This window comes from Drosophila pseudoobscura, chromosome 4, assembly GCF_009870125.1.
Source record: "Drosophila pseudoobscura strain MV-25-SWS-2005 chromosome 4, UCI_Dpse_MV25, whole genome shotgun sequence".
NCBI lineage: Eukaryota > Metazoa > Arthropoda > Insecta > Diptera > Drosophilidae > Drosophila > Drosophila pseudoobscura.
This window is the reverse complement of record NC_046681.1, coordinates 15,571,556-15,598,882: the sequence shown is the minus strand read 5'-3', so window position 1 is coordinate 15,598,882 and position 27,327 is coordinate 15,571,556. Positions and strand designations below refer to the sequence as shown.

Below are 27,327 nucleotides of genomic sequence, written 5' to 3'. Positions count from 1 at the left end.
GTAATCATATCCCTAAAAAAAAATCATAATCAAAATGAAACTTAATATGATCTGTGGGAGCACCTAACAAGCACCTCATTATATGCAGACCTACAACAGCCCCTAGAAAAACCACCCACAATCCTAGTCTTTTATCTTTTTCCAAAGTCCTTTTGTTGTCCTGTCAACTGGTCTCAACGTAAACGTGTATGGCATCCCCCTGCAGCGGCTGACAATCAAAAACAAAAACCACATAGTACTCTAATAACTAAAAAAAATATATATATTTCAAGGGAAGTTTTCAATATTTCTTTGATTTGATTATGGGGAAACCCTAGGAGTGGGTATGATATTATTTTCCAATTCTTATAAATACATTTTCGAGTGCAATCATCAATTGGTCTCCTCCTCCGACGATGTCCCTTTTCATTCCTTCCTTCCTTCCTTCTGCGCTCTCCCTCTCTCTTGCTCTCTCTCTCTCTGTGTGTGTGATGTCAAATTTCAGCCATCAATGTCGTCATCCCTCAACTAATTGGGTTTTCGTTTTCGGATCTTTCGTCAACGGAGAAACAGAAAAAAAAAACATATATATTCGGCGTATATCTGAGGAGGGGTCGTGACACAAGGAAGTGGAAAGCGGAATGCCAAAGCAGGTGGAGAAAAAGATTAAATTTCCTCGTTACGGCAGGAAAATTGTGACAAAAAGTGAAAATAAATATTGAATTATTGATATACAATATCCTCAAAAATTGATAGAGAGCCCTGACATTCCTTTCAGAGGGTGCGTTATCCCATTAATATATAACAAAAATATGCACGGATATATCAAAGGGTTCTCTCTGGGCCTCTCATTTCAAATGCAGCCGACAAAAGGCGCTGATGTATTAAAAGCGGGAATCTCTTGACTTTGGAATGAGTTTGGAGTGCCGAATATTTTGCCAAGTGTTCACTTGAAGGCCGCTTTTTTGGAGGCCCATTTGGGGGTGTTCTGGGTAGCCATTTCAGTGAGATTTCCAACAATTTTGAGAAAGTATGATCTAATCTACTACGTTGCAGAATCTAGCTGCGATTCGATTAATAAACAAACAAAAAATGTAGCCTTTGGCTTTTTGAACACCTGGCATTGTCTATTTCTCTATAAATCTCCTTAATTTCCACATATGTAGATTCCGTTTTCTGGAACACCTTCAAGGTACACGTTAATTCAGGCGCCTTGGCGCACCCCCCTTATTGTCAACGCAAATATTTGTTTATTTATCTGTTGACGTAAGATGTAAGGTAACCTTCATCCCCTCACTCCTCCCCCATAATGATGTACCCATAGAGAGAGAGAGAGAGAGAGAGAGAGAGGGTAGAGCCGCGGAGGCTCAGCATGGGGCCTCTACCGTATTTCTTTTTATGACGAGTGCGCTTTCTACTGCCTGGCTGCCATTGCTTTTCTTTCTCGTTGGGTTTCCTCAGCATATTTTGCATGTTTGCATACAAAATATCATATTTGCCGAGATTGTTTCATTAAAAACAACAAAAAAGGCAAGAAAAAAACCAGGTGTCGGCGTTGTGTGAAACATATTTCATCTGCTCTGCCTCCTAGTTGTAGTCCGTAGTCCGTAGTCCGGAGTACGTGTTTAGCTTTGGCACCTCCCACCCCGCACCCCCCCTCCCGGCGCTGCCGCCGCTTGCCACATGCGTGAGCCATAAAATGGTCATATTACCAAAAATAGGAAGCAGTAAGTGCTGCTGCTATACCTGGGGAAATTGGTTCTCCCACGCACCCAAAAAATATTCGATATTTGTAGTCGGAACTGCTTCCTCCTTATTTGTGTATGCCGAACAGGTGGACGTCGCTGGTAAGCTCGTAAAAGTCCCCCCAAGAATCCTGTTGCGGCTCAATGCATTGGAAAGGGATAAGGCCTACAAGTATGCAGGCGTTTTGGCCATAAAAAATGCTGCGAAATATTGCTATCCCAGCCCGAGCTTAAATGTTGTAAAACTTTTGTGGTGGTGCGACCAGAAATTAGCTGAGCGGATGATCTACGCTGTTTTTTACGTGTCAAAAAAGTTCTTTGTTCAGAAAAATTTATTTATTTCAGTTAGTTGGTTTTTTCTACTTCTACTTTTTTAAATAATATTATTATATAATTTTTTCTTATGTTCTCTTTTTAAAATTGTTTAAAGATTTTTATTTTTTGTATCTATTACTTTTCCCACATTATTATTTTTGTATGTTATATTTTTGATATAATATTTTTTAAATATATATTTTTTTATATTATTTTTATTATATTTTATAGTTTTTTTTAATAATTTTTTTTTCTGTATTATTTTTGAGCTTTTATTGGTAAAGATAAAGAAATTTTATAATTTTTTTATGCATTTTATTTGAAAGAATTCATTATTTTTTAAATACTATAAAAAATATAAAACATCTACCTACTTTAAGGTTTTTAAATATTCTCTCTATTATATTTTGCCGGGGGAAGGGGTCTTGTCCCCTCGTAGATTATTAATTTTCTGTCTTCCTTTCTTTTAAAATAACTAATCGTTATGCCAGTCTCCTACCAATATGTCTCTCTACTTTGTCTAGAGCATTAAAACGCTTCCGCTTATCCCCCTTAGCAGTTACCCTTCTTTCACTTGAGATGTCAACAACTAGCCACCTGTCCTGCCACCTCAGAGGACCAAGGACCACATAGGCACAGCCCCAAAAGTTTCTCAATTATTTCGTTGACAGAAAGGAACATAAAAATACAAATAGATGACACGCAGAGACAACAGAAGAGACACCCGGAGATAGAACAACAGAGACAACAGAAGCAACACAAGAGACAGCGACAACAAACGAAGAGAGAAAGGAAGGACACTGCCCGAAAGAAGTTCTTATAAATGGGGGAGAAGCAGAACCTTATCTTTGAGGGTTTGAGGCATTCTTGGGACAGCGATTTGTCCTGTTGTATACCTTTCTGTTTCCATTCCAGGGGGTTCTGTCTGGGCGGTTCTGGGGGCTGCTTCCTTTATCGAAGATTAAGTGCGATGACATCGTTATACCCCGTAGTCAAAGCCATAGTCATAGTCGTAGTCATAGTCCCAATGTTCGTTAGTTATATTGTGCTGAAATGTGCTTACAGCACATTAATTTCTTGCACCTGGCATTAAGATAATTGTTGCCTTTTGTTTGGCCAAGACGACAGACGGCACGACGACACGGCTCCCCGGCTACGGGTAGATAATCAACTCGCAATTTGGCAATGTGTTTCGGGAGAGCCTCCTGTTTGATAACATCCTTTAGTCGACTATAATGCGTGCAGGCCCTGGCTAGGGCCTAAATGCGTGTGAGCATATGACAGGGAAATCTTAAGACTTAGAGGATTTAATTACAGAGAAATCATTACGGGACTATGGAAATCTAGATCAAATATTAAGTGTTTAAGAAAGATTTGTTGTGTTTTCAGCTATAAATATTCATTTTAAATACTTAAATTAATTGCATTTCTCATATTTGTAATCAAAAGCCACCGAAAATATCATAATTATTTTTTTTTTCGGTTTAATCAAAAAATCATCATCAAGGCTGATGACATGGCAAATTTAATCAAACAAAAAATCAACTTTTAATGGGGATTTGTTCACTCTCTTTGAACTTTGAGCTCCACACACGCTCCACACACACACACACGCACACACATCCGCAAAGTCAAAAGCAATTGCTTGTAATTTAATAACAAAATAATAGGAAGCAATGAATAAAACAAAAAAAAACACAACAAAACAAGGGCCGGGCTGGGGAGTCTTTGCGGAAATGGGAAGAAACAATGCGAAAGGCGGTGGGTGGGCATCTCTGCGTGGGGGCGTTGGCAGGGGGGAGTATGGGTGTGTGGTTTCTGATGTCATAAAATCTAATCATAAATTATGTTGCCTACTTTTGAGCACTTCTTGGCCTTTGTTTTTTTGTTTCGTCATTTTCCCACAATTGAGTCGTCAGTCGAGTGGCCATTTAATTCAAGAATACCCTCTAGAAAAAGCGGAGTACTACTATTCGAAGAAGATGTTTGAAAGAGCTTATATTTCTTAAAATTCAGAAGAGATTAACCTTTGATTTCTGCAAGTTTTTACGCCTTGAAAGGCTATCATTGCCTTATTAATAATTAATTAATCCTTCAATCAAAATAAATCATATTCGAAGATATATTTGCTATATCTTCCCCTAAAACGATAGCTTTTTAGAGTACCTAAACATTTCGGCTTTTGACAGCTAACATTCCTTTCTTTTTTGCACTTCCCATAGCCAAAATATATTGAAATCGCATCAGTAAACAAAAAAATCACGAAAGAAACGATAGACGAAAGTTTTGGGCCTCAAAGACTAATGATTCCTGCCTATTTGTACCTTTCTCAAGCCAAATCTGATATCTTCCCGCAGAAGTATCTTTCTTTAGGGTATCTACACTTTTGGTCACCCAAAATGCCAGCCTATTTTCTTGTTTTCATCGGCTGTTTTTTTTTCCTATTTTGGTGGCAACTCAATGGCAAAATGACTGAAAGCCGCCAAAGCGCGATGCTTTCGCTGTGGGGTCTTGTGCTTAGTAATTGCTTATGAAATATGCATAGACCGCTGCCCCACACCCGACTGCCTCTCCCCCTCCGACAGTACGCACCCTTTTTGGCCCGGGGTATCTTTGGGCTTGTGGTATTTTTTCAAGGGTGAAGATGTGCCCCCTGCCTTCTGATGATGATGATGGGTGCAGAAAGGAGAGAGAGAGAGGGAGACCTGCCTGCCTGCCTAGCATGACATTGCCACTTAGCGGCTACATTAATGGCAGTGCCAAATGAGACTCTATCTCCTGCAGCTCACAATTTTCTGGAGAAACTGAGCGTGTAACGGTAAATAAACTAATACCAAAAACATTTCTTCTTTCTTTCTTGGGAGGGTAGCCATAAAAATGTAGCATACTTTTCTGCGTGTATGAAGATGTGCCTTCCACTCTCGCTCTTTCGTCCTTCCTGGCTTCCTTCGACAACTGCCGCTTTCCTTCTGCCTTCTTGTGACTGAAATCATGAATATTTAATCATGACATGTACAAAGTATGGCAGATATATACTACATTCGTACAAGGAATACTACGAGTAAAAGTTTCAGTCCCCCCCACCCCCAATTCCCCCACCCAAAACGAAATGACAAGAAAAATTACAAATGTAACATGAAGAAAGTTGTTGTTGGTTTTATTTGTGTTTTTTTTTTTGGCTTAATTTCTGCCTTAACCTTGGGGTTGCCTTTTCTGTTGCTGTATGAGTGAAATTGAGTGAATGATGGGGTAAATGGAATGGGGGGAGCTCTGTAGTAGAGGGAAAACTCTTCCATGGTTTGGGGGAAAACTGTCGAAGTGTTTATGGCTATAACAACAACAAAAAAAGAAACAACAAACTCTATATGTTTAAGAGCTGGCAATAATGATGATTGAAGGTCATACCTGAAGAATATACATACGTATGTAGATGTAAATATGTGGAAAATGGGGTATTTAAGGGATTAGGAATTATAATATCATTTTCTATACCTCTCTTAGTAGCAATTAGGCAAAATAAAAACTAAAAAAAATGTAAAAAATTTAAATTAAAAAAAATAAAATTACAATTAAAACAAATACCTATATATGAAAAAACAAAACTTTCCAATATATAAAAATATAAAATTTAAAAAAAATTCCAATATCTAGAAAATTTGGTTTCAATTGAAGTGATTTCCAGCAAATACAATAATAAAAAACCAAAAAAAAAGCTTGCAGCGGAAGAAATAAAAAAAAAATATAAATAAACTAAAAAAAGTTAAGCCAAAAACAGAAAATATCACGAAAACAAAAAAATTTTCAATTTTCTAGTAAAATAGATTAAATCCTTAATGTTTGTTTCCACCAACTGCCTTTCGCTTCTCTATCCGAAATGCAAGTTTTAGTTTAAACTGGAAAGATGAGTTTAATAATAATAAAAGGTTGCGACTAAATTTCTGTCCATCCAAAAGAGCAAAACTTCCGCCCAAAAGCGAATACTTATCTGTCAAAAAAAAAATGAGATGACCTCCCAAGGTATAGGTCGAAGCTGTTCAACAAAAAAGCTTTCACTGCAGTTAGTTTTTAGCAGAAGAAAAGCTGAGAGATAAATAAATGATTTATCTACGACTGTGTATATATTTTTTGCCTAAATTTAATCGAAACATCCTGACCTTCCCTTAGTTGATTGAATATTCCAGGGAATTTCGTTAGTTGATTGATTTTTGTTCATACGAAACTTTCTCCTTAAATGAATTTCTTTCTTTTCCTTTTTCATAATTTCCTAATCGAGTTTTAGGCAATTCCTTTGTATTTTCTGTACTGCTCATCATAATTATCCCACACTCATGGAGGTCTCACACCCCACTGTCTCTCACTCTCTCCGGCCTCTACAAATACTCGTATACTTATCGGACAGCCATCATCTGGCTGTCCTTCAAGTCCCCAGACACTCTATTACGGTCAGGAGCGATACAATCGAATCGACTAACTAATCCCAGCAATTATTATTGGCGGCCCATCGGCAATCAAAACTCTGTAAATGGGGGAAATTCGTGTTTAAACGTGCCTCAGACAGACGGCACTCGGAGTGCTTTTTGGAGGTAGTCCACAGTGTTTCACAGGACCTGTCTCTATCCATCTCTATTCCCCACTCTATATTCTCGCTTTCTCCCTATTCTGTATTCCCTTCTCTGTATGTTATCTGCCTCTCTCCCTTCTCTGAACAATTCATACATTATACATCATCGCTCTAAGACAACAAAACAATTTAACGCTTTAATGATAATGATGTATGAACAGGGAACACCAAAGCGGGCAGGGGCAGGCAGTGGCAACAACAAAGACTACAAACAGAGAGCAGAGAAACATGTTGCACGTGTGGCAGGGAGGTCCAGTGCCTACGCGGTGAAAGGATAAAGGGGATCGCTTAACAAGCTAATGTGCTTTTAATGGTTCCCTCTGTTCCGTTTTTTCGGCTGGAGACGCGGGTTCTTTGCCTGATTATGTCGTTGTGTGGGGGCTACGTAGAGGGGGGAGTGGGGCAGAAATTAGAAGTAAAATACACAAATAATTAAAATTAATTATCTTGCAATTAGTTTACGATTTACTCATTAGGCAAAAGGTTGAAACGTGACCAAAAGGCGATAGCAGAGAGCAGAGAGAGAGTGCTCTTTGGGCTTTCCTCCTGCTGCGGCAGCTCCACAGGACAATGCATGCATATGTCCTCTCTTCCCGGCAGGATGGACATCCCCACTAATGTCTTTGACAATATAATTATGAAATTAGTGGCAGCGGGGCCTTCTAGCATTTCAATTGAGTTGTTTATTTGATTTATGTTTCTGTGCAATTGCACAAGCAAATGTTGAACCCACCCCCACCCCCTCACACCATCGCACCCGTATGCCACATAAACACACACACACACACACTCATCCTCCTAATGACATTTATTACGCATACGCAATGTTGACTCTGACATTTATCCACAGCAGGAGGTCCGACGGCCGTTCGTTTCCTTTTATTGACATTTAACATACACTTCAGTGGTGGAGTGGATTGCAGTGGAGGTGCCTCATGCTCCGTGTTCTTTTTGCCTAATGATTTATGACCTTAACACTTAATTGGTGACCGATTAGTCGGTAAAAAGTTTTCGATTATTTGCTTAAGTTTTGATTCTTTAGGCACAAAATTCAAGAAATTCAACAACAAACTGTGGAAAATGTTTGCTAAATTATTAACCTATTCGTTCTTTGTGGATTATATTCCTTTGTTTATTTATTTATTATTATTATTTATCCAATTAAATCTTTACGCATTTTGACTACCGATGGTATATTTTGGATGCTAGTTATATGCTACAGCATCTACATAATTTTAAGGCAATTAATTTTGATATAAAGAAAAGTAAAGGCTCTGTTTTTTGGAACAGAATTGCATCAGTTTGAATTATATTGCGAGATCTTTTCTTCTTATATAAATACCATTTCTTTGATATTTCCCCAAAATACCCTTCAAATCTACTTTAGATTCCATTAAGATCACATAAATCTTTCTTAGGAGTGGTTTCCTTTCATATAGAGAGTTCTCCTAATTTTTAGAGCCTTTCTTGGACCAAATCTTTCAGTCGAAATATCGAAGGGTATTAATGCTTGGTTATATTTTTCGCAATTTTAATTTAAACACAACCCCCCACAGCTGCTCTCTCTTTCTCTGACTCTCCGGCTCTCTCTCTTTCTCTCTTCGGCCTGTCCTGTTGCCTGGCAAAGTACTTAACCGTCTGCTTATTATTAAAAGGCAAAGCTTAAGTGGCAAAGTCAAGCTAATTGAATTAACTTTTTCCCAACCCGAACCGGCGTACACCGTGCACCGTGCACCGAACACTGAAACCCTGTTGCCGGTTGCCTGATGGCTGATGGCTGGCCTCTGATGCCCGTTTCCCAGGGTGCGTGGTGCGTGAAAAAGGCAGCAGCACGAAAAAATAACATCAGTGGAAGGAGCAGCGGAGGCACCACCAGGAGCCGCAACGTTGGGCGGGCGAAAGGGATGGGAAAAACAAGTAACGCTAATGTTGATAAAGTGCCACCAACTCACAAAAAAGATTTTACAATATTTTTGACAAAACAGCAGACGCAAAAAATCGGAACGACAGAAGGTGATGATAGACAAGTGATGGACTTATCGAATGCCCAGACATTTCTACGGGAAGTGGTTCGTCCTTCGATCTGTCTTTTACATGAATCGAAATAGGGATCAATTTATTTATAACTATTTTTAATGATCTTAAAATGAACTCTTGCCAGGGCCATCATCTGTAGCCTTTTAATATATTTTGTATGTTTTATATACGATTTTCAAGTATTTTTTACAATATTTTCCTACAAAATATTGATTGAAAAATAGAATACTAGATTTAAAACCGAAACAACATTAAAACCATTAATTAAACAACTTCTGGGCTTTAAAGGCTTCTTCTAGGCTTCCACCTTTTTCATAATTTTCTGAAAGTAATATGGATTTCTATCTTTAAAACATTCTATAAATCTTAAAATCCTTTTTTTCATTGGAAAAAGGCTTTTCTATTATTTTTCTATAAATTTGCTATACATTTTTTCAATTTTTGAAAGCGTTCCTAATTTCTTCCAGACTTTACCCTAGAAATCTTTAAATATTCCCAAGTATTCGGGTTCGTCTTTTAATTATACAAAAATCGAACCCTTTTCTGCGATTATTCCGGTTTATACTTTCCTCAGAGCTAATCGCAGGCGCCGCATAAATCGGGATGCCCCTGAAAGCAAAAGCTGCTCACGTAGCATCTTCTGCCAATAGCATTAAAGGCAACAACAACAGCAACAACAACGAAAGAAAAAAAACGAAAAAGGTTTTCCACGGACAACACCCTTTCCTGGTGCTTCTGGTGGCTGCTGCTCCTACATTTCCTCCGTTTCCCTGCCCCTTTTTAGCCCTATCCCGCCCGCACTTCCCTCCTCCTAGCCTTTCTTGGCTATCGGTTTACGCGCTATGCTTCGTTAAGTGCATTTTGAATTTTTAATGTTGAGCGCGGGCTTTCTCGCCCGCTGCGCCACTCCCATAGCTCTGGTCCGGGAACCCCAGGATGTAGGATGTACGATGAAGGATGGTCGATGGTGGATGGTCGATGGTGGATGGTCGATGGTGGATGCTTGGAAAAAGTGACTACACGCCCCACTGCAGGACCCAGACCCAGAGAGAGGTCTTGATTAATTCGCTTTATTAAAAAACCATACGCCAAGAAATGCGTAATACTTTTTAGCACTCCCACAGCTGCTCTCTGCTCGCTACTCGCTGCTCCTCCACACGAAACTCGACGAATAAACAAAAAGTGAAATAATCAACACAAATTACACGGTGCCGCATAAATATTCCAGAGATCGCAGACAGACAGACCAAATGAGAGCCCCCTGCCACCAGAGGATGGCACCCCGCCATCCTTTTGGCCAATTAATTTTTAATCTACGCTAAACATTGCAACAAATTTCTCCCTGGGAGCCACTGGGGGCCAAAGATATTGTACAACCGGCGAACAGACAGTTTTTTGCGTATGTTTGCTACTTATTATCTTGTCTAGAAAATCACACAGGGTATCACCGGGGTAGACTGGGCCTTGGAGAGGAGTCCTTGATAAATAAATGAATTTCCTAATTACAGAAAAAGTTTGTCTTTTTCCAAGAAATATTTTTCCTAAAAGCAACAGCCAGAAGCCTCTTTCGGACTCCTTGAAGCCACGTGTGCCTCGACAAAAACGTTTTTTGTATGGTAAACTTATGGAATGATTTGCTTTGCATAATTATATCTTTCTAATGATTTTTTCTACAGCTTCATGGTAGGGAAATTCCCTTTTTATGATGCCAAGAATACAGAAAACAATAGTCACACAGTTTTTGCCTTAAAAAGAAAGATGTGCGCCCTAAAGCGATGGTAGATCAAGTAAATATCGTGAGGACGTTTACAAAATATTTCCCGCCACTCCACAACTAACCAAGGAAGTTGTTTAAATTCCTTATAGATGGTTTAAAACCCATTAGCCACAGAAAATAGGTCTTGAACTTCAAAGGACCTCTATAATATAATTTCCAGAGGCACAACGTAATCGAAATCTAATTATAAATGGGCAATACAACATCTGAGGTAGAATCCCATAGAAATATCCTTCCTATCAACAAATTTTGTGGAAATTTTGTTATAAAGAGACACAAGAATCCGTTCTGGATTTGGTTTAGTTTAAGAAAAGGTTTGCCCGAGTTATAGATAAGCAGTAGAACCTCTAGTTAGATCTCCTGCCGCTTTCTGGCACCATAATTCAAAACTCTTTTTCCTGCGCATTAATAAAGTCGAAACCCTTAGGCTTTCAGCCTTGTATTACAGACTTTTTCTTAAGCTTGCGGTTTCCTTTTCTTTTTTTTTTTTTGTCATGATTTGCAAAAGTGCCAACAGCAGTGTAAAGGATTTTAGACCAAGCCACGAGGATTAATAAAAGGATTACGCAGCGGAAAACGCCAGCTGTGTGATGCGATGCTTCCAGAGAGCGGGAGAGCGGGACAGGGACTTGGCAATGCTAATGCGGAAAGGCAGGGCGGGTGCTCCTAGAGCTGAAGAACGAGAGGATGCGGCTCCTGCTGCTGCTGCTGCTGCTGATGGCAATTTGTAGCAACACTTGACTAGGGATAAGGATATGAGGGTGTACTCCCTGCCTCTCGTGCAGCAGGCTAATTGCAGCATGGAAGGCAGGCAGCGCAGGGCAGGGCAGGGCAGCCTTTGGCTTGCCGCAACTTCTGGGGCTCCTGAAATCCCCCGCCAGCATCAATGCGGAAAGCCTTTCACTGGCACTGGCACTGGCACTCCGCTTGTTGTCTCTGCCACTGGCGCACAGGCGCTGCAGTTTTGTCGGTCATATATTAAAAATAATCCCATTCGATATCTGTTTTAATACTTCAAATTTATAGCCACTTGCCGCTCTCTCTCTCCCTCTCTGGAAGCAGCAGCAACAAACAACTCTCTCTCTCTCTGTCATTTTGAAGGGCTTTTAGCTTGGATATTTTATTGCTTAAAGGATGCCGCCACGTTTGTCCGGTCATCAGCATGCGAGGGTTTGCCATCAAATATTGCATTTTATTCGGGGCATGTCATATTCTCTTTTGGGGCTGCATTGTGAGGCCAAAACATTGTCGAGCAGAAGAAAATGGTAGAATTTATGAAACAACTTTTGTTGGTAACAAATTTTGCGTCCACGCGATATACAGCAGTGCCTCTCGGTTGAGGGAGATCAGCCATAATCATATGTTTGCTTCTATTTTTTGGTTCTTACGATTTCTCCTGCACTTTACAGGTCTCACGTGTCTTCCAGCAGCGCCCATCTGTTGAGAGATCTTTATATATCTATCCCCTAGTATTGTGTCTCTTTGGGATGTCGGATTACTTCTGAATTTCTATATTTTCCTGCACTTTAAACATGTCACGCGGCATCCAGCAACGCCCCTCGGTAGAAAGAGAACAGCCATCATTATCTGGTCCATTTTTCACTTTCAAACATTCGATTTATTACTCCTAATCCTCACTCCTAATTGATTTCAGCCGTATCTCCACATTTTCCTGCCACTTCCGTCATCCAGCAGCGCCCCTCGGTTGCAAGATCATTGCAAATATGTTCCGGGGTATTTTTTTCTCTTTGAAACTAAGATTTCTTGTGCAGATCTTCTGTACTCTGCTCTGGCCGTCCCTTGCCACTCCTTTGTCGCTTCTTCTTTCGATTTTATAGACTTCTGTGACGACCCTCGCGGAACCATACCCTTGATATCATATTCCATATGCTATATGCGTTTTTTTATGCCCAATTTTAATAACAACATTTGTCTCGGAGTTTTCGGTGCGGTTTTTCCCTTCTGTTTCGTTTCATTTGTTGGTGGTGTCCCATTTTTTTATGGATTTAATGCCTTGGCGCTGATTTGCTTACAATTGACATAAACGACCAACGGATGAGTTATGTTACAACTCGTGAGGGCTTACCTCCTGTGCGGGGACGAAGCGCGACTCCCATGACTCGTGCCAGAATGCAGATAAGCCCCCACTCAATCAGCATAAAAGTAGCTAAAGAATCGTTGGACGGAGGGGGGAGGAGGGAGTGGCAGGGGGAGGCTCCTCCAAAGCGCCTGCCGTTAATCAAAGAACTGCAAGAGAAGATACAACCTCCGCGGGGGGAGGAGGAGGGGAGGTACTGGTACTGGTACATCTGGGGGATAGAAAAAACAAAGTCAGAGGAAAATCTAAATTGGGACTTGGCCCAACACGCACGCATTTAATTAAAGTAAAAGCATTGCTTTTTTTTGCTCCTCCTGCAGCTTATTTCGCATCTCTCACTTTTTTTTCTCTCCTGTGCTTAGTGGGGAAATGCAAAAAACTTTTTTTGCACAAAACTGTGACCGTCAAGGGATATACGGCGAGATGTCTGTCCAATGTGGCAGAGTGTGGGCATGGCAAGGCAAGGCAGTTGTTGCACTTGCACCGGGGATAATAACGTGCAATTTATATGCGTGCCACTCGGAATGCAAGGCAAACGAGGAGGAGGATCTCTTGGGATGGTTGAATTGTGGGAATCACTCATTCATTAGGTTGGCAAAGGAGTGAGACGGTTGTGAGACCATTCGTAGGAGTGCAAAATCATTCGAAGGCGTGGAAAACAGCTCGAACGAGTGGAAATCTACGCGCCACTCGTTTTACAGAGAGAACCACTCATTTGATGTACCAAAAATCCAAAACTCAAACTCAATTCATTTTCCAATGTTAGGGGTGGTTTTATATCAGGGAAAATGCTCACTCTAGTGAATATTTAGGGGTAGGAAATTGAGCAACTTTCCAAGCAGCTCTCGAAGGGGTGTGTTTTATGGCTTGGGAAAGAATAGGGCTAGCAAAATAGTCACTCTAGTGAACCTTTGGGGTAGAATATTGAGTACTTTCCAAACAGCTCTCGAAGGGGTGCTTTATGGCAAAGGAATATGACAATTTTCCAAAGGGGAATGCCTATTTATGGCAAAGGAAAATGAGGGTGCGCTATGGCAAAGGATAACAACATTTCAGGCTTATATAAATTCTTGATGCTATAATATGTATAATGCTTTCATGTATCAAACATTTCACTTTGTATAAGAGTTTTTACAGCTCCATAATTATAGAAAAGAGTGCGGAAATATATAAGTTCAAAAGATTCATAAACAAGACCAACGCCAGTCAAAAACATAAATTAAACCCTCGTAATTGATTTTCGGTTGTGCCGTTTTGATAATATAAACGTCACGAGGATGAGGAGCCAGGAGCAAAACAATTACGTCCTTTCTCCGCCTTTTCCTTCTTTGCACTACAGATTTGGAACAGATGCAAACAATAACAGAATTCTTTTAATAATTTTTTTCTTATTTTTTTATATATTCCTAAAAATTAAAATTGTAAATTTTGCTCCTAGAATTTGGGTTCTGATTTGGCGCCAGTTATTGGCGTTTTCAATCAAGACAGCTCTAAAAAAGCCGCCATTAAAGGGAATATAAACTGTTATAAACATGTTTCTGATTTAAAGCGAACAAATGTATTACAAATTGCATTAAAAATCAGAAACACAGACAGAAAATATAACCAGAGTTCAGGGATAGAGTAAATAGTAGAGTCCTAGATGTCTAGGACAATGCGTTATATTTCCCAAGTTACCATCATTAAAGTGTAATACATATAACACTTTATACCAAATGGCTTTTCATATGTCACCACAAAAAGAACTCATTCAAACAAGTCTCCAAAAAGCTTTTATTTTTATGGCAAGGCAAGAGAATAATTCTCTCTCTAAGGAAACCGGCAAAAGCTCAGAAACTAGCCCGTGTAAAATGTATGTAACATGTAAGTAAAATGTATGTAAAATGTTTGTAAAATTGGTGTAAAATCGAGGACTGGTAAAATTTGAAAGATCTGACACTAGAATAGTTGAAAACAGATGCAGCGGTAGATATTAAATAATATAATAAAGAAAATAAAATATAAAAAAATAGAATAAGAAAAAATAATAAACATCTGAGCACTTTTAGTAGAGTGGGAGACTTTATTCCACTGCCAGCTGCTCTGTTTTTATAGGGTTTTCAGGGTGACGTGGCGGAACCATGCAGGCAGGAGCCATCTTCAGCCCATAAAGAATTTACATCACAAGCAATCAACTTCACTCCATACAGAAATCAGACAGAAATACCTATAGATATATTTAAATAGCCCAAATAAAAGCCCAAAAGACACCGATACAAAAAATCTCCCTTGGCATAATTCATTCAATTCAAATTTCATTAAAATTTGCTTTTTCCCTTGCTCTAGCATATCCAAAAATATTATTTCTACGCCATTCATGACAGTATTTAATGGCATCGAAAACCGGCACTAAAGTGAAGTAAACAAACTGCAAGAAGCACTACTTCCCTGAGACTTCGAAATACCCGACGACAGTTGTGACACAAAGTTGACCAAAGCTAAAGCCAAAGCCCCATCCCAATGCGAGGGCGAGGGCGATGGGCCAAGGCTCTTAAGTATCCCATATGTCAAGTGGATTACATTTTGGGGGCTAGCGATGCGATGCGTAGGCGATGGCTGGCCGACTGGCCGACTGGCTGACTGGCTGTTCAAAGGCCAAGAAAGCCAGTGATTGAGGCGAATAGATAGCAAATGGAATTGACTAACGTCCAAAGTTATGGAACGGAATGGAATGGGCGGCAAGGGTTTTCTTCTTTGATTTTTATGGGTCACAGCAGGGACTACCACAAGGCATTGGGCATTGGGTTTTGGGACCGGGAAGCAGAACTTTCCCCCCCTCCCCAGATTTAAGACGACTTAGTGCTGATAAAAAAACTACTTGAAAAAGTTTTATGCGTTAGATAACAAGGTGTCGTGCAATAAAATAAGATACAAGTGTAGATAAAATAAAGGTTTTTCGGGGGAGATAAAGACTGCTGCTAAAAAAAAATATACTAAATGTTTTATATAATCATGAAGTCATAACAAACAATGTCGGATGATTAAATGATGGTTTTTTGCCAAATAAAGTGCTTAAAAGGGCGATATTCTACAATTTCAAATATATTTCCAGGCAAAAATGAGTGTAAAATATTTTAGAGCAAGCTCTAGAAACAATATAAATCGGATTTCATCTAGAGGGGGATTTTCTTTCAAGGAAATTTATGAATATAGACAGCCATGCTCTGGCTATCGGTAATCAGAAAACTCTTGCGTTTTTCCTATAGCTTTATATATATATATTTAAGAAATTTATCTAATCACACCTAAAAAACCAAAACTACAACAATAATGTGGTAGGACAACCCCTATCAATCCTTGCGATATTCCCGAGTATACTGCCACTCTATTTGTATAATAAATCCGGATAAATATATATCTTCTCTGTTGTCTCTTTATCTGCCAAACTATTGCATTCCCAGAAGGCACTTATCGTTCTCCACAATTCGATTTTACTTTAAAATATTCAATTTATTGAGAGCCGTATAACGTTCGACTTTAAACAGAGACATCCTTAGGGGAAAAGCATTGGGAGAGAGAGGGGCTACATATATGTATGCCTCCAGTTGGCTTTCCAGTTGAGCTGGAAGCAGCGCTGCGACAGAGATTATCGATTGTTGCAATTTTTTAGAACCGAGTTTGCCAGTTTTGTCACAAATAGTTAGTGCCTCAATTATTCGACTGATAGCCGGGAGACGTACTGAGAGATCCCTACGAACACTACTCATGCTATCCCTCTCTTTGCAGCAAATTTATAAAGTCCAGCGAAAGGACAAAAGAACTCCATGAACCATGGCAATGTCTTGACGGTCTTAAAGGATATACCGGTATCAGAAATATTATCCATACGGCTCCCATGCGGCTATCAGCGCCGGATCCCTATAGTTTCGATACAACTGTGGCGGTATGTGGCAGACACCTATCCCGCCCGCGATGCCATCAATGAGGTCTCATATATTTTCTTGATTTCCAGCCCAAATTCACCACGAAAGACATTCGCATAGATGGCAAAACCTGCAGGGCATGGACAAGAAGTTCACCCTAAACATCTAAAAGCACGAGGGGATCTATGAAAGGCCCTTTTTGTTTCACCCTCCCTCACCTCAAGACGATGTTCGGCCCCGTGGACGAGATCACAGACGAAGATGAAGGACAAATCATACCGTCAGATAATTCTGCTCATGTGGCCGCCCGTTCCCCTGGCAGCCTTGGCAACCAAATGGTGGACTTTTTGAGCCTGACGAAGGAGTTCCCTTTGAAGAACATTATCATTGACTTTCCCTGTTGTGACTGCACAACACACAGATTCTGGGGGCAATACGAAGGCGTAGGAGAAGCAAGCCGGTGTCCAAATTTCTTAGATCTTTTAGATCTGTTTTCAACATAAATACATTGCGTCCCTTAATAATATCCCACGGCATCCCTAAAAATCTTTCCTATAGGACATTCTTTGTTGCATTTTCCCTATTGCAAACACAGCTTTGAAGTAGTTTAAAACTAGAAACCCCTAAGAACTAGATTCCCTGCCACCCTCGCAATCAAAAGTATTAAAAGGGGATGTGCAACAGGGAGGCGGCAAGCCACCCTCGAAACAGACTGCGAAACGATTCCTGGCCAAGTGCAGTCCATTTGCAGGACACTAGGGATTATGGGACACCCGATATCGGGGGAGGGTCTGTAAGCCATCTAATTAGAAAGGCGTCCGCTTTTCTATCACTCAAACAGAAATGAAAAGTCATTTAACTCGGAGCGAAAAATCCGCATTAGCAGAGGGGGAGACTACCCGCCACTCCACTCCAGATCCTGGACAGGGACACCAGGACACGCGCTGCTCTCTTTCCCCTGGAGGGCGAGAAAAACAATTTCAATAAGGAAATTCTTACTTTGACAAGCAGACCATTTGGTCGCTGCTCTCTCCTGCTCTGCCGCTCTACCGCTCTCCCGCTCTCATAATTGCCAACTAATGAGGCTCGGGGGCGGCCCCAAGTTTTTCATTTCCAATGGCTGGCAAATGGGTGGTAAATGGAGCGAGGAGGTGTTCCAGGGGACACTTTAAAAAACTTGCCACACTGCTGATAAAAGCAGCAACAGCTCGGCAAAGTTCTTTCGGCAATTAACTTGCCGCACATTAAATGATAAAAAAAAAGACACACAGAAGAGAAGAGAAGAAAATCATGAAGAAAACTGAGGGAAAAAGTATGTGCAGCAGGACTGTGGGTGGGCGAGGGGGAGGCGACACAGTCTCACGACACAAAGGGACGATGAAGTTTCCACTCACAAAACAAAGACGAGAGGAGAAGCCACTAAGGGTGGGGGAGCGGGGGCGGGCGTTGTGGGGCAGCTGCAATTTGGGTCAAGCCAAAAAGATAATGCGGTTCGCGGCTTCCTTCTTGTCACAGGAGAAACTTTTGTTTTGTATCAACTTTTATTCGGGGGCGCCTTTTTCCCTCAATTTTCTTCACTTTTCTTCACATTTCTTGGACAATGAATGCACTTTCTGTTGCCTTTTCTTGGGCTAAACAGATTTCGGTAAAGATTTTCTTAATGAAAACTGATTTTTGGGCCGATTTTTGTTTGGGGCAATCTCGATTACAGGTTTGAATTCTTAAATTGTTGTCGTTTTTTGTTGTTAACTGAAGGAAAGTTCATTTCAAGCCCACTTTCTTTGATACACTCACTTCCTGGTCCTTGTTTCCTTTCTCAACATATTCTTGCTGCGTTTTTTTTATAGTCAACAGATTTTGTGTACATTTCTTTTTATATATTTTTGTATATTTTTAACTGATTTAAGGCAAATTTTGGTTCGTTTTTCGTCACTTTTAAAGAATACGTGTATGTTTTTCAGATTGTTCCATAATTTACAACATTTTTGTATGCCAAAACGATTTTACGACCATATTTGTTAGATTTAAACCCTATCGGGTTCCTTTTATCTCATTTAGCAGCTATTTCCAGTCCACTTTTCCCACTCTTAAACGTTTTTACGCGCGTATTTTGTATAGACAACCGATTTAAGGTAAATTTACATTACTTTTAAACCATTTATTTTGCACTTTTCTTCCAGCAGGGCCGCGTTATAATCCATTTTCTTGGCATACCACGACTTGCAGCTTCTTTTCTTTAGTGTAAACCAATTTCAGTCTCTGTTTTTGCTAGTGTAAACCTCTTTCACATAGTAAACCGATTTGGGGGCACCAATTTTCTTATAGTAAACGGACTTCAGGTCCGCCTACGCAACACACTCTGGACCCGTTTTGGGGGCAGTACCCCTGCTCCAAGCACAATGAGTGGCAGCATAACAAGATATTTATGCTGCGGGCCACACACATGTCGCATATTTGTGGCTTAGAATTACTTTAATCTTTAATTAAAGACAAAAAACTTACAATTGAATCGATTTTTTTAGCACACAACACTCACACACACGCATACAACCGCGCGCACATGAACGGGCGCGTAGTGTGCGTAAAAACAAGTGGAAAACGCCGACTAGATAGTAGCATGTGCAACAACAGCAAATGTTTGGCGCTCAACAGTCGTATTTCATTCAACTTTTTTGACACAGCACACTTGCGATAGTGGGGGAGAGATTAAACACAAACGGAACAGTCTAAAAACAATTATTGACAAATAATTCGCGCAACAAACACAAATTCGGTGTGACCGCGGGCATAAAATATACGGTCTGACCCTCAGAAGTATACCGTCACGGTCTCAAAAAATACCAAAGATATACTGACGAATTATTTGTATTCGTATGCCATCATATTCCTCGATTTCGGTTAAATATTACTAGCTAGCTAGGACCCTCAGGCCTGAAAACATAAATTTTAACGAAAGAGAGAGCCCTAGATTTGAAGTAGAAATTGTTGAAAGTGAATGAGCGAAAAGGAACTACACCGAACCAGTTTAAAGCACAGCTGAGTCGGGGGCACCAGGGATGGCAAACAGGCACTTTTAATTTATTTAAATATTTAAATATAAATACGTTTTGTATGTAAAATACAATTCAATGTTAAACCTTTCACTAGATTACTTACAATATTTGTATAATTATTTGTGTTTTAAAGCGATTATTTGCGATAATTTATATTTATTTGCAGTTTTCTAATTCCTTTTGTTTTTTTTCGTTTTTAAAGCTTTTACGTTTGCACAGTGTCACTGTATTATTATATATTAATCAATTTGTAATAAACTTTAGATTTATTAGATATGCAATAGGCTTTTTTAATGGCTATTTAAATGCACTTTGTTTTTATTGGGGATAAATCGATTTTTTTTTTTTATTTTTCAGTTCCCATTCAAATAATATCCGAAATAGAAGTTTTTTGATTATTAAGATGTGTGTTTATGGACCGAAATGGCCATTTTATAGACTAGATATTTAATTGTTTTCCAAACATTTTTACACATTTTCCACTTCACGAAAAAGGTTTAAACAAATGTTCATAGAGAGAGAGAGAGAGCAGGACACGAGGAAAGCGCACGCTGTCAACTGAACTAAATTCCTTTATACTAGGACTCTCGTCTCCTCTTAAATGGGGGGTGGCTCTGTCTCCGGCTCTTTGACATACAGAGGACATGCGCAGCAGCATGCCGAATCCTTTTGAAACATTTTTCCCGCCGAATCTATAGTCGATATTCCATAAATATATGTTTAATCTAGGGGGTTTTACAAGAAGAAGCTACAAATAATGTATGCTTAACGTAAATTAGACTACCTTTTCTTAGAAAACTATTTAAAATAAACAAAACTTAATGGTAATCAATCATAATGTGGTTATAAATAGTATCTATCGTGGGTATGGCCGTTGTTGGGGGTTTGACTTCAGACTCCGTTTCGGTTTCGGCTTCAGCCGCGACGACAGGCTCTGCTGCAGGCGGACTAACGTCCTCTTTGATCTGCGGCTTGGGCTTCTTGCCAAAGGCAAAGCAACCGCTCTGCTTGGTGGCCACAGGCGATAAATTATCCTTGTTTTTCGTGCTACAAAATGGTAAAGAAACAATGACATTAGACCCAATTTAATCGAGTATTCGTTGGAGTACTCACAAAGCCTTGAGCGCCTCTAGTTTGGGTATATTCCGATTGCATGTCTTGCCACCGCCAGCCGCCTCCTGGGCGGCCAACTCCTCGGGATGTGACTTCTTCTTGTGCGTGCGACAATTCGACCCATTGGCGAATGTGCGATCGCAAAAATCACAGGAGTAAGGCTTTAGTCCTGTGTGCAGTATGAGATGATTTTTAAGGGCCTTGGCCCGCTTAAACTCCCTACCGCAGTAGTCGCACTTGTGCTGCATCTGATCCGTGTGCACCAGTCGATGGCGATTGAGGGTGGTGCGCGAATTCAGCTGCATGCCACACTCGGGACAGATGTACTTGTGCGGATCGTGGGTCTCCTTGTGATGCTTCAGCCGACTGGCGCTCTTGAAGCACTTCTTGCACACATCGCACTCGAAGGGCGCGTGGTCCGTGTGCGTCAGTACATGCACCTTGAGGTTGCTGATGGAAGTGACTCGCACTCCACACTGCTCACAGATCACGGGACGTGGACGTTCATCCAAATGCTGGTACTGGGCATGCTGCAGGGCGGAGGCATTGCTGGCGAACATCTTGTTGCAGCTGGCGCAGGGAAACACCTTGCGTTTGGGCATCGGCAGATGGCCCTGGCTGTGCCGTTCCAGCTGGTAGCGAGTGCGGAATTTCTTCGGGCATTCCTGACACGCCAACAGATTGGACTCGTAGATCCTGTCATGATCCTGCCGCATGTGGCGGTTAAGGGTGCTGGCTCTGGCATAGGCTCGACTGCATATCGTACACTGATGTCCTTTGTCGGGGTCTTCCTTTGATTTGCTCTGTTTTGGAGGTGTCCTTCGGGGGCATTTGTGGCTGTCCCTTGAGGAATTATCCTCTGTTATCCCATATGCATCGCATAGCTTCAGCAGGACAGCATTTTCATCCACTTCCTCGTACTCCTGCTCCTGCTCCTCCTCCTCGTCTATTTCCTGATCCGAATCGTGTTCGTTCTCCTCGCTTCTACTTGTTGCTGCCTCAAGCTCTTCTTCCTTATCATCTACCGTCTCATTTAGAGGGTTTTTCATGTCAAATGTAGACTCTTCTATGAGCAGGTCGCCCTGGGCCCCCAACTTGGGTTTCTCCTCCACATAGTGGACTTCTGTAAGGGTCTCTGGTTCCTCCTCCAGCAGCCCAAACTTGGAACGAAGCTCCTGCAGATTTACATGATCCTGCTTGGCAGTGGTCTGTAGAATGCAGTAGAGCTTCTGCACGCGGGTTATGCGCTCCGAGAAGTTGACCAAAGTTGTGACCAGTGTGAGGCAGTCGGTGCAGATCATCTTTGGCAGCTCCTCGCCACGCGTTATCTGTGTGGAATGATGAATACTGCTTTGAGGATGTTTTGGATATATGGCCTGTGCGTGCCACTTACATCCACCCAAAAGTACTTGCCGATGGCTGTGGCCAGGGCCAAATCGCTGGCAGAGCCATCTCCTGGACCGCCCGTGTGCTCGTGCTTCAGGAACACATTGATGTTCCCTTGCAGGTCATCCTTGGCACAGAGGCGGCACCACAGATGCCAGTCGGTGGCACTGGCCTCGTGGCCACTCAACGGGGCGGCGGCCATTGCTAGAATTAGCAATTATTTATAAATAAAGCCCACTGCAGTGTAAATATTAGTGTGACCGCGGATATTCCGATAAAATATACGGTCTGACTCTCATTTCAAAATATACCGTAAATATACTGACGAATTATTCAAGTTCCATCATGCATATTCCTCGATTTTGATATTCCGTCGAATATTACTAGGTCTGCCCACAAAATTGTATGCCACTCAAGTAAAAAATTGATTCATTGATTGGATAAAATTATGTGGGCATGGCTGAGAGATCTATATAGCTAGTAATATTCGACGGAAGATCAAAAACGTAGAATATTTCGAGTATTTTTCGGTATATTTTTAAACGAGACGGTATGTTTCGGTCACACTGGTCTTGACCAAAATTTGTATTCGCCGCAGGTTCGCTTTTGCAACAATGAGTCTCATTCCATACACAAATGTTGCTAATTCCATGCACACATACCCTGGATGTTATAGAATTGTGAACACGTTTGTCATCCCAGGCAAAATCAATTTATTTTCAAAATATTTTAAAATTATTCAATATTATTTTCAATATTTCAACGATATTTTAAAGCTTATTATCTTCTTGGTCCCTGAATAGGTATCAGGTTCGACAAATGACTATGTTATAGGGTATAAACTCAGAACGTTCCCTCTCGCTAACACTATGAATGGGAAAGTTAACTAACCAAGCGCTAGATGGTGCCTTCGGGAGGTGTGCGCCAGATGGCGATTCGACAAAATAGTTCTTCTTTAGTTTATCAACAGATGGCGCGATAGGCGGGCTATTGGAATTTGTTTGCTTATAAACAGAAAAGAATTAAGATACTACTTAAGGATTCCTACAAGCTTCACTAACTCATACTCCGTAAACAACCCTTCTTAGACACTGCTACAGAACCAAATAAAACAAATTAAAACACAATTTGACCATTCCGTGTGATTCCCACAGAGCTAAAAGCAAGCGGAGCACATAAATACATAAATACTCTTGTCCGAATGTCTGGCCGTCCCCCGCCACGCCCCGCCTGCATGGGAAGTCTTAAAAGCCTGCCTCCACCGCCCGGCAGACACATAAATTCCACCAGACAGTGGGGGAACGGCCACAAGAACTCAAGCTTTTCGCGCGCGTGCGAAATCTTACATAAATTTCGTGGTGTGGACAACCGAAATGGTTGGAACGCCCGCCAGAATGCAAACAGGGAGTGGAAATACTTATGCAATGCGTTTATAGAACAAATGAAAACACTTAAAGATTGCGCTCGTAGTACTGCGAGGGAATGAAGACCCAGTTCCTGGCCAAATCATTGATGGATTCCTGCATGAGCCGTGAGAGAATCTCCATGATGGTGCTGCGACAATAGAGAGAGGGATTAGCGATGATCATAGAGATTGTAGATCCCTATGAAGGGTATTCCTACTTGCGATCAGCGTCGACGCCATGCTCTGGCTGAGAATCAGCTCTGACGGACACCACCTCGTCGTAGGTCTTGGTGTGCTTGTGGCGCTTGCGGTCGGGGAGGATGCGCATGAAGTTTGACTTGCAGAGGTACTTCCAGAAGAGCTTCTCGAAGATGGTGTTGCGGTTGTCGATCGCCATCGTCAGCTCGATGATCTCGTTGGAGGTGAGCTTCTGCTTGGCGGCCAGACGCTTGATCAGCTCCCGACGCTCCGTCTCCTTGCGCTGCTCCTCAGTGGCAGGGCCGTCGCCTCCTGCCCCGGCGGTAATCTCAATTCCCCCACCACCGCAGGGCGAGCGCTCGGCTGCAGTGTCCGTCGCCTCGTCGTTTTCGCCCGCCGCCTCCTGAGTACTCTTGTGGGTGGAGCGGATGTTGAGATGAAGATAAACATGCGTTATATAGCTATCCTCCTTCCACTTGGGATCATCTATGGACTCGATCTCGTCCAGCTCCCGCTTGGCTATCAGCGTGGCCTGATCGAGGTTGCGGTGCACCTCCAGGACGATGGGAATGCGGCGAAAGTTCACCAGACGATCGTAGGCCGTGACCTTCACCTCCACCAGCTTCGAGTGGTGGCCCTTGAGGCTGAATAAGGGCGGAGTGAAGGACACTGAAAAGAATTCACTGATCATGTAGCTACGCAAGAGGATTGGGCCATTGATTATATGATCTTTCCACGGGGATGGCTTTAGGCTTACTTTTGCCATCGGAATTCGACGCACTTCTGCCCGAAGTTGTGGACATTCACCAGCTGCGTGCGATCCTCCTTCATGCAGACCTCAAAGACCACTCGATTGGGATATATAACGTAGAGAAAGTCGGCGCATTCGTGATCCTTTAGCGGCATGTCCGTCTCCTCCTCCTCATCGACCAGGACTCCGCGGCCCTTGATCTTGTACCAGGCCGTGGCACTCTCATTTCCGAGCAGGACTTCCACCTCATTCTCATAGTCCATGGGGCGATAGTCCACCAGGAGGGGCCACACACTCTGGCGGGGCACCGTGAGGTTCGTGTTGAGCAGCTTTAGGCTGCGGTCTCGCGTGGAAAACGAGAAGTTGAGGTGCAGATTGGTAAAGTTCTGCACCCAAATGGGTTGTGTGATGTGGTAGTAGTTTTTGATATTCACAGGCAACAGTTCCTTGGTCAGCAAACACTTTTCCGGATTCAACTCCGAGACGTGCAGGTGAAAGTGCCACATGAATTTGCGATTGTCATCAGTGCTAGAGGATGGAAATGGCTACACATTAGGGAGAGGCACTTCCACTACCAATTCAAGCACTCACTGGACCTCGTAGGTGAGCAAATGCTCTCCGTATATCTGAAAATACGCCGTGACTGATAGGGCCACCACCTCGTCGGGTTTGATGGTCAGCACCTCCTGTTGGAGGTGCAGCATTTTGCGGTGTCGACAGTGGAAGAGCTTCCGGAACTGGTTGAACCCCACGCGCGTCTGCACGGGCTTGCAGCAGCAATTCTGTATGCGCTTAAGCGTCAGAGTCATGGGCTTTGAGGAGAGATTACGCAGCCAGAAGAGGATCTTCTGGGGCGGGCTCTCGATGTGTCGTGTGGGAAATTCAATTGTGTGCTCATGCTCCTGACGGTTCGACTTTAGTTTCTTGTTCCATCTGGGGAGGGAAAACAGAGAATGAGTTTCGTTCCGCATTTGGGCTGTGGTTCTTCTTGCCCCGAAATGTCGAAGCTTTCCCAGTAGTAGATCTTTAGGATCGGGGGACGAACGATAGTCAGGTTCTCGACCATAAGCTTTTGGTAAATGGGCACCGGTTTCAGGACGCCCGTGCATGGCGGCTTCGGCATTTTCCAGCTGTTGTTTCACTACAAAATATACACTATTATTTCGTTGGGACTAAATTAATATAAAAACTTCTACGTTTGCCTCCTGGCAACATTGACCTGGCCACGAAACCCATATGGGGGCCAATGGAAATTATTTATTAGCCTTGGGCAATGCGCGCAACATTCATATTCATGAATGGCTGTTTTTATGTTCCTGGTCCTCGTTGGTGCCCGTTGCTTTTTTTTAAATTTAATTTTATACCACTGAATTGCATTCATATCATATAGCTCCAGCGATTATGCAGGCGATAGTCTCGAAATACTTTCTTCGATGGGTTGGGTTGGAAAAAGGCTTTTATAGTAATCCAATCATGAAAAGGTAAACAAAATTTGTATTAATTACAACCGTAAATACGGCTGACAAGCAACAATGACGTAACCTTCCAAATACACTTACGTTTTATACTTTGACTATTTCGTTTAAAGCTTATTTTATAAACAAACCAATAAGAAAAGAATACATAAAATTAGCAAATCTTGTAGAAAATCGATTCATCAATCGGATAAAATCTTGTGTTCATGGCTGAGAGTTCTATCTGGCTAGTAATATTCAACAGAATATCAAAATGAAGGAATATGATTTCCGATCATGGACAGAAAACGAATAACCCATTGTCGGCCAATGGGTGTTTAAACGCACTCCACAAAAATAATAAAGCATGACAAATTCTAGCGGAGTTCAGGTGAAAGATATAATTGTTATTTCTTTTTGGAATTAAAAACAAAGAATGGATCTTCAAGATGAATTTAAATACAGTATTATTTTCCACGGCATAACCAAAGCTGTTCATCTGTTCAAATAGAGGGGGGTGGAGTGGGTTAATTTCGATCCTACAGCCTGCAAGGATGCTGATCAAGTTTCGTTAAAAATTCCGCAGGGCATGGCAACTTGATTTTGGGAAATTCCTCGCAGGTCCTTCGCAGGATAGGTAAAAGCAACAGAATTGGCGGCAGACACCAGTAAGCGAGTGTGTGAGCAGACAATCCAATGTGCAATTCGTTTTGTTTGTCAATTGACAAAGTGCCAAAGGCCAAGTGAACTGTGCAAGAAAGTGTGTGGGGGTGGCAGGGGGGTAAAGTGGGAATGCGAGTGCAACAAATAAAGCAAGAAAAAGACCACTGTCGGTGGCAAAACCTACAGCCGGGGCGCCGCCACCTTAGTGTGCGAGTGTGAGGGAGTGCGAGTATGTGGCTGCATTGAGAACATCATTTACAGTTAGTTCGCTGACAATCGTAGAGGATAGGGATTGAGAGAGAGAGAAACAGCAGAAGGTGAGCAGCATCAGCAATTAGAATGAACGGTTACATACAGTGGCATGCGTAAGGAGAATTCGTGTTTTAATGCGAAGGAGTGAAATGAAGGATTTATTGAAAGGCAGAGAGAAATAAAGATACATATATACTTTGTAAGAAGAATTCGGACACACTTTATTAATTATAAATTAATTAATCGCTTTATTTTTTGCAGGAAAAAAGGAAAAGGAAAGGCACACATACAGTGGAAAACTCAATGAGAATTCGTGCAAATTGGAAATCCATCGAGAGAGCGTCGTTTCGAAAGTGAATCAGGAGAAATCCAATTGAAAGAATCTGCAATCAAGAGTATACAAATTATTTGCTGGTAAGTGACCTCAATTTCTATCATTATCTATCAAAATCTGCCCACTGTACTGATAAGCTACAACCTGTGTGCATCAATCACAACCATTGACAGCGTCGCTGCTGCCTCTCTGACAATCTGGCATAACAATGGTGGAAAATGGTCTATGACCAGAATACAAAGCT

At 41.6% G+C, this 27,327-nt stretch overlaps 3 protein-coding genes across 14 annotated transcripts in view; all 3 read right to left on the bottom strand.

Annotated features, from left to right (window-relative positions):
• Positions 1-19,752, bottom strand: part of Lar (tyrosine-protein phosphatase Lar) — a 153,646-nt gene extending 133,894 nt beyond the window's left edge. For 10 of the 12 annotated variants that reach the window (XM_015181507.2, XM_015181504.2, XM_015181501.2 and 7 more), the window contains exon 1: positions 18,977-19,294. The gene's annotated coding sequence lies outside the window, so the exon portion shown is untranslated. Of the gene's footprint in view, positions 1-18,268; positions 18,373-18,976; positions 19,295-19,630 lie in introns of those variants that run through there. The other 2 variants (XM_015181500.2, XM_015181503.2) reach the window with 2 other exon arrangements.
• Positions 19,753-20,231: 479 nt separating this feature from the next.
• On the bottom strand, positions 20,232-22,323 carry LOC4816202 (zinc finger protein weckle). Its single transcript, XM_001355810.4, has 3 exons — positions 22,034-22,323; positions 20,641-21,968; positions 20,232-20,574 (listed from the first exon to the last, which is right to left on the bottom strand). The coding sequence occupies exons 1-3, from the start codon at positions 22,226-22,228 to the stop codon at positions 20,346-20,348; spliced, it is 1,752 nt and encodes a 583-aa protein (XP_001355846.3). The 5' UTR covers positions 22,229-22,323; the 3' UTR covers positions 20,232-20,345.
• A 1,114-nt stretch (positions 22,324-23,437) lies between these two features.
• On the bottom strand, positions 23,438-25,561 carry LOC4816268 (uncharacterized). The gene is made up of 5 exons (XM_001355809.4): positions 25,373-25,561; positions 24,972-25,313; positions 24,387-24,908; positions 23,650-24,324; positions 23,438-23,580 (listed from the first exon to the last, which is right to left on the bottom strand). Exons 1-5 carry the CDS (start codon positions 25,501-25,503, stop codon positions 23,478-23,480), a joined length of 1,773 nt encoding a protein of 590 aa, XP_001355845.4. The 5' UTR covers positions 25,504-25,561; the 3' UTR covers positions 23,438-23,477.
• Positions 25,562-27,327: the final 1,766 nt, after the last annotated feature.

Bases quoted from the DNA above. Each gene is read 5' to 3' on its own strand.
- LOC4816268 (XM_001355809.4), bottom strand. From the start codon at position 25,503: ATGCCGAAGCCGCCATGCACGGGCGTCCTGAAACCGGTGCCCATTTAC. The intron at 25,314-25,372 runs GCAAGAAGAACC...TTCCCTCCCCAG, and splicing joins GAAAGCTTCGACATTTCGGG to ATGGAACAAGAAACTAAAGT. The intron at 23,581-23,649 runs GTAGGAATACCC...CTATTGTCGCAG, and splicing joins GGCGTCGACGCTGATCGCAA to CACCATCATGGAGATTCTCT.
- LOC4816202 (XM_001355810.4), bottom strand. From the start codon at position 22,228: ATGGCCGCCGCCCCGTTGAGTGGCCACGAGGCCAGTGCCACCGACTGG. The intron at 21,969-22,033 runs GTAAGTGGCACG...CATTCCACACAG, and splicing joins GCAAGTACTTTTGGGTGGAT to ATAACGCGTGGCGAGGAGCT. The intron at 20,575-20,640 runs GTGAGTACTCCA...ACCATTTTGTAG, and splicing joins CTAGAGGCGCTCAAGGCTTT to CACGAAAAACAAGGATAATT.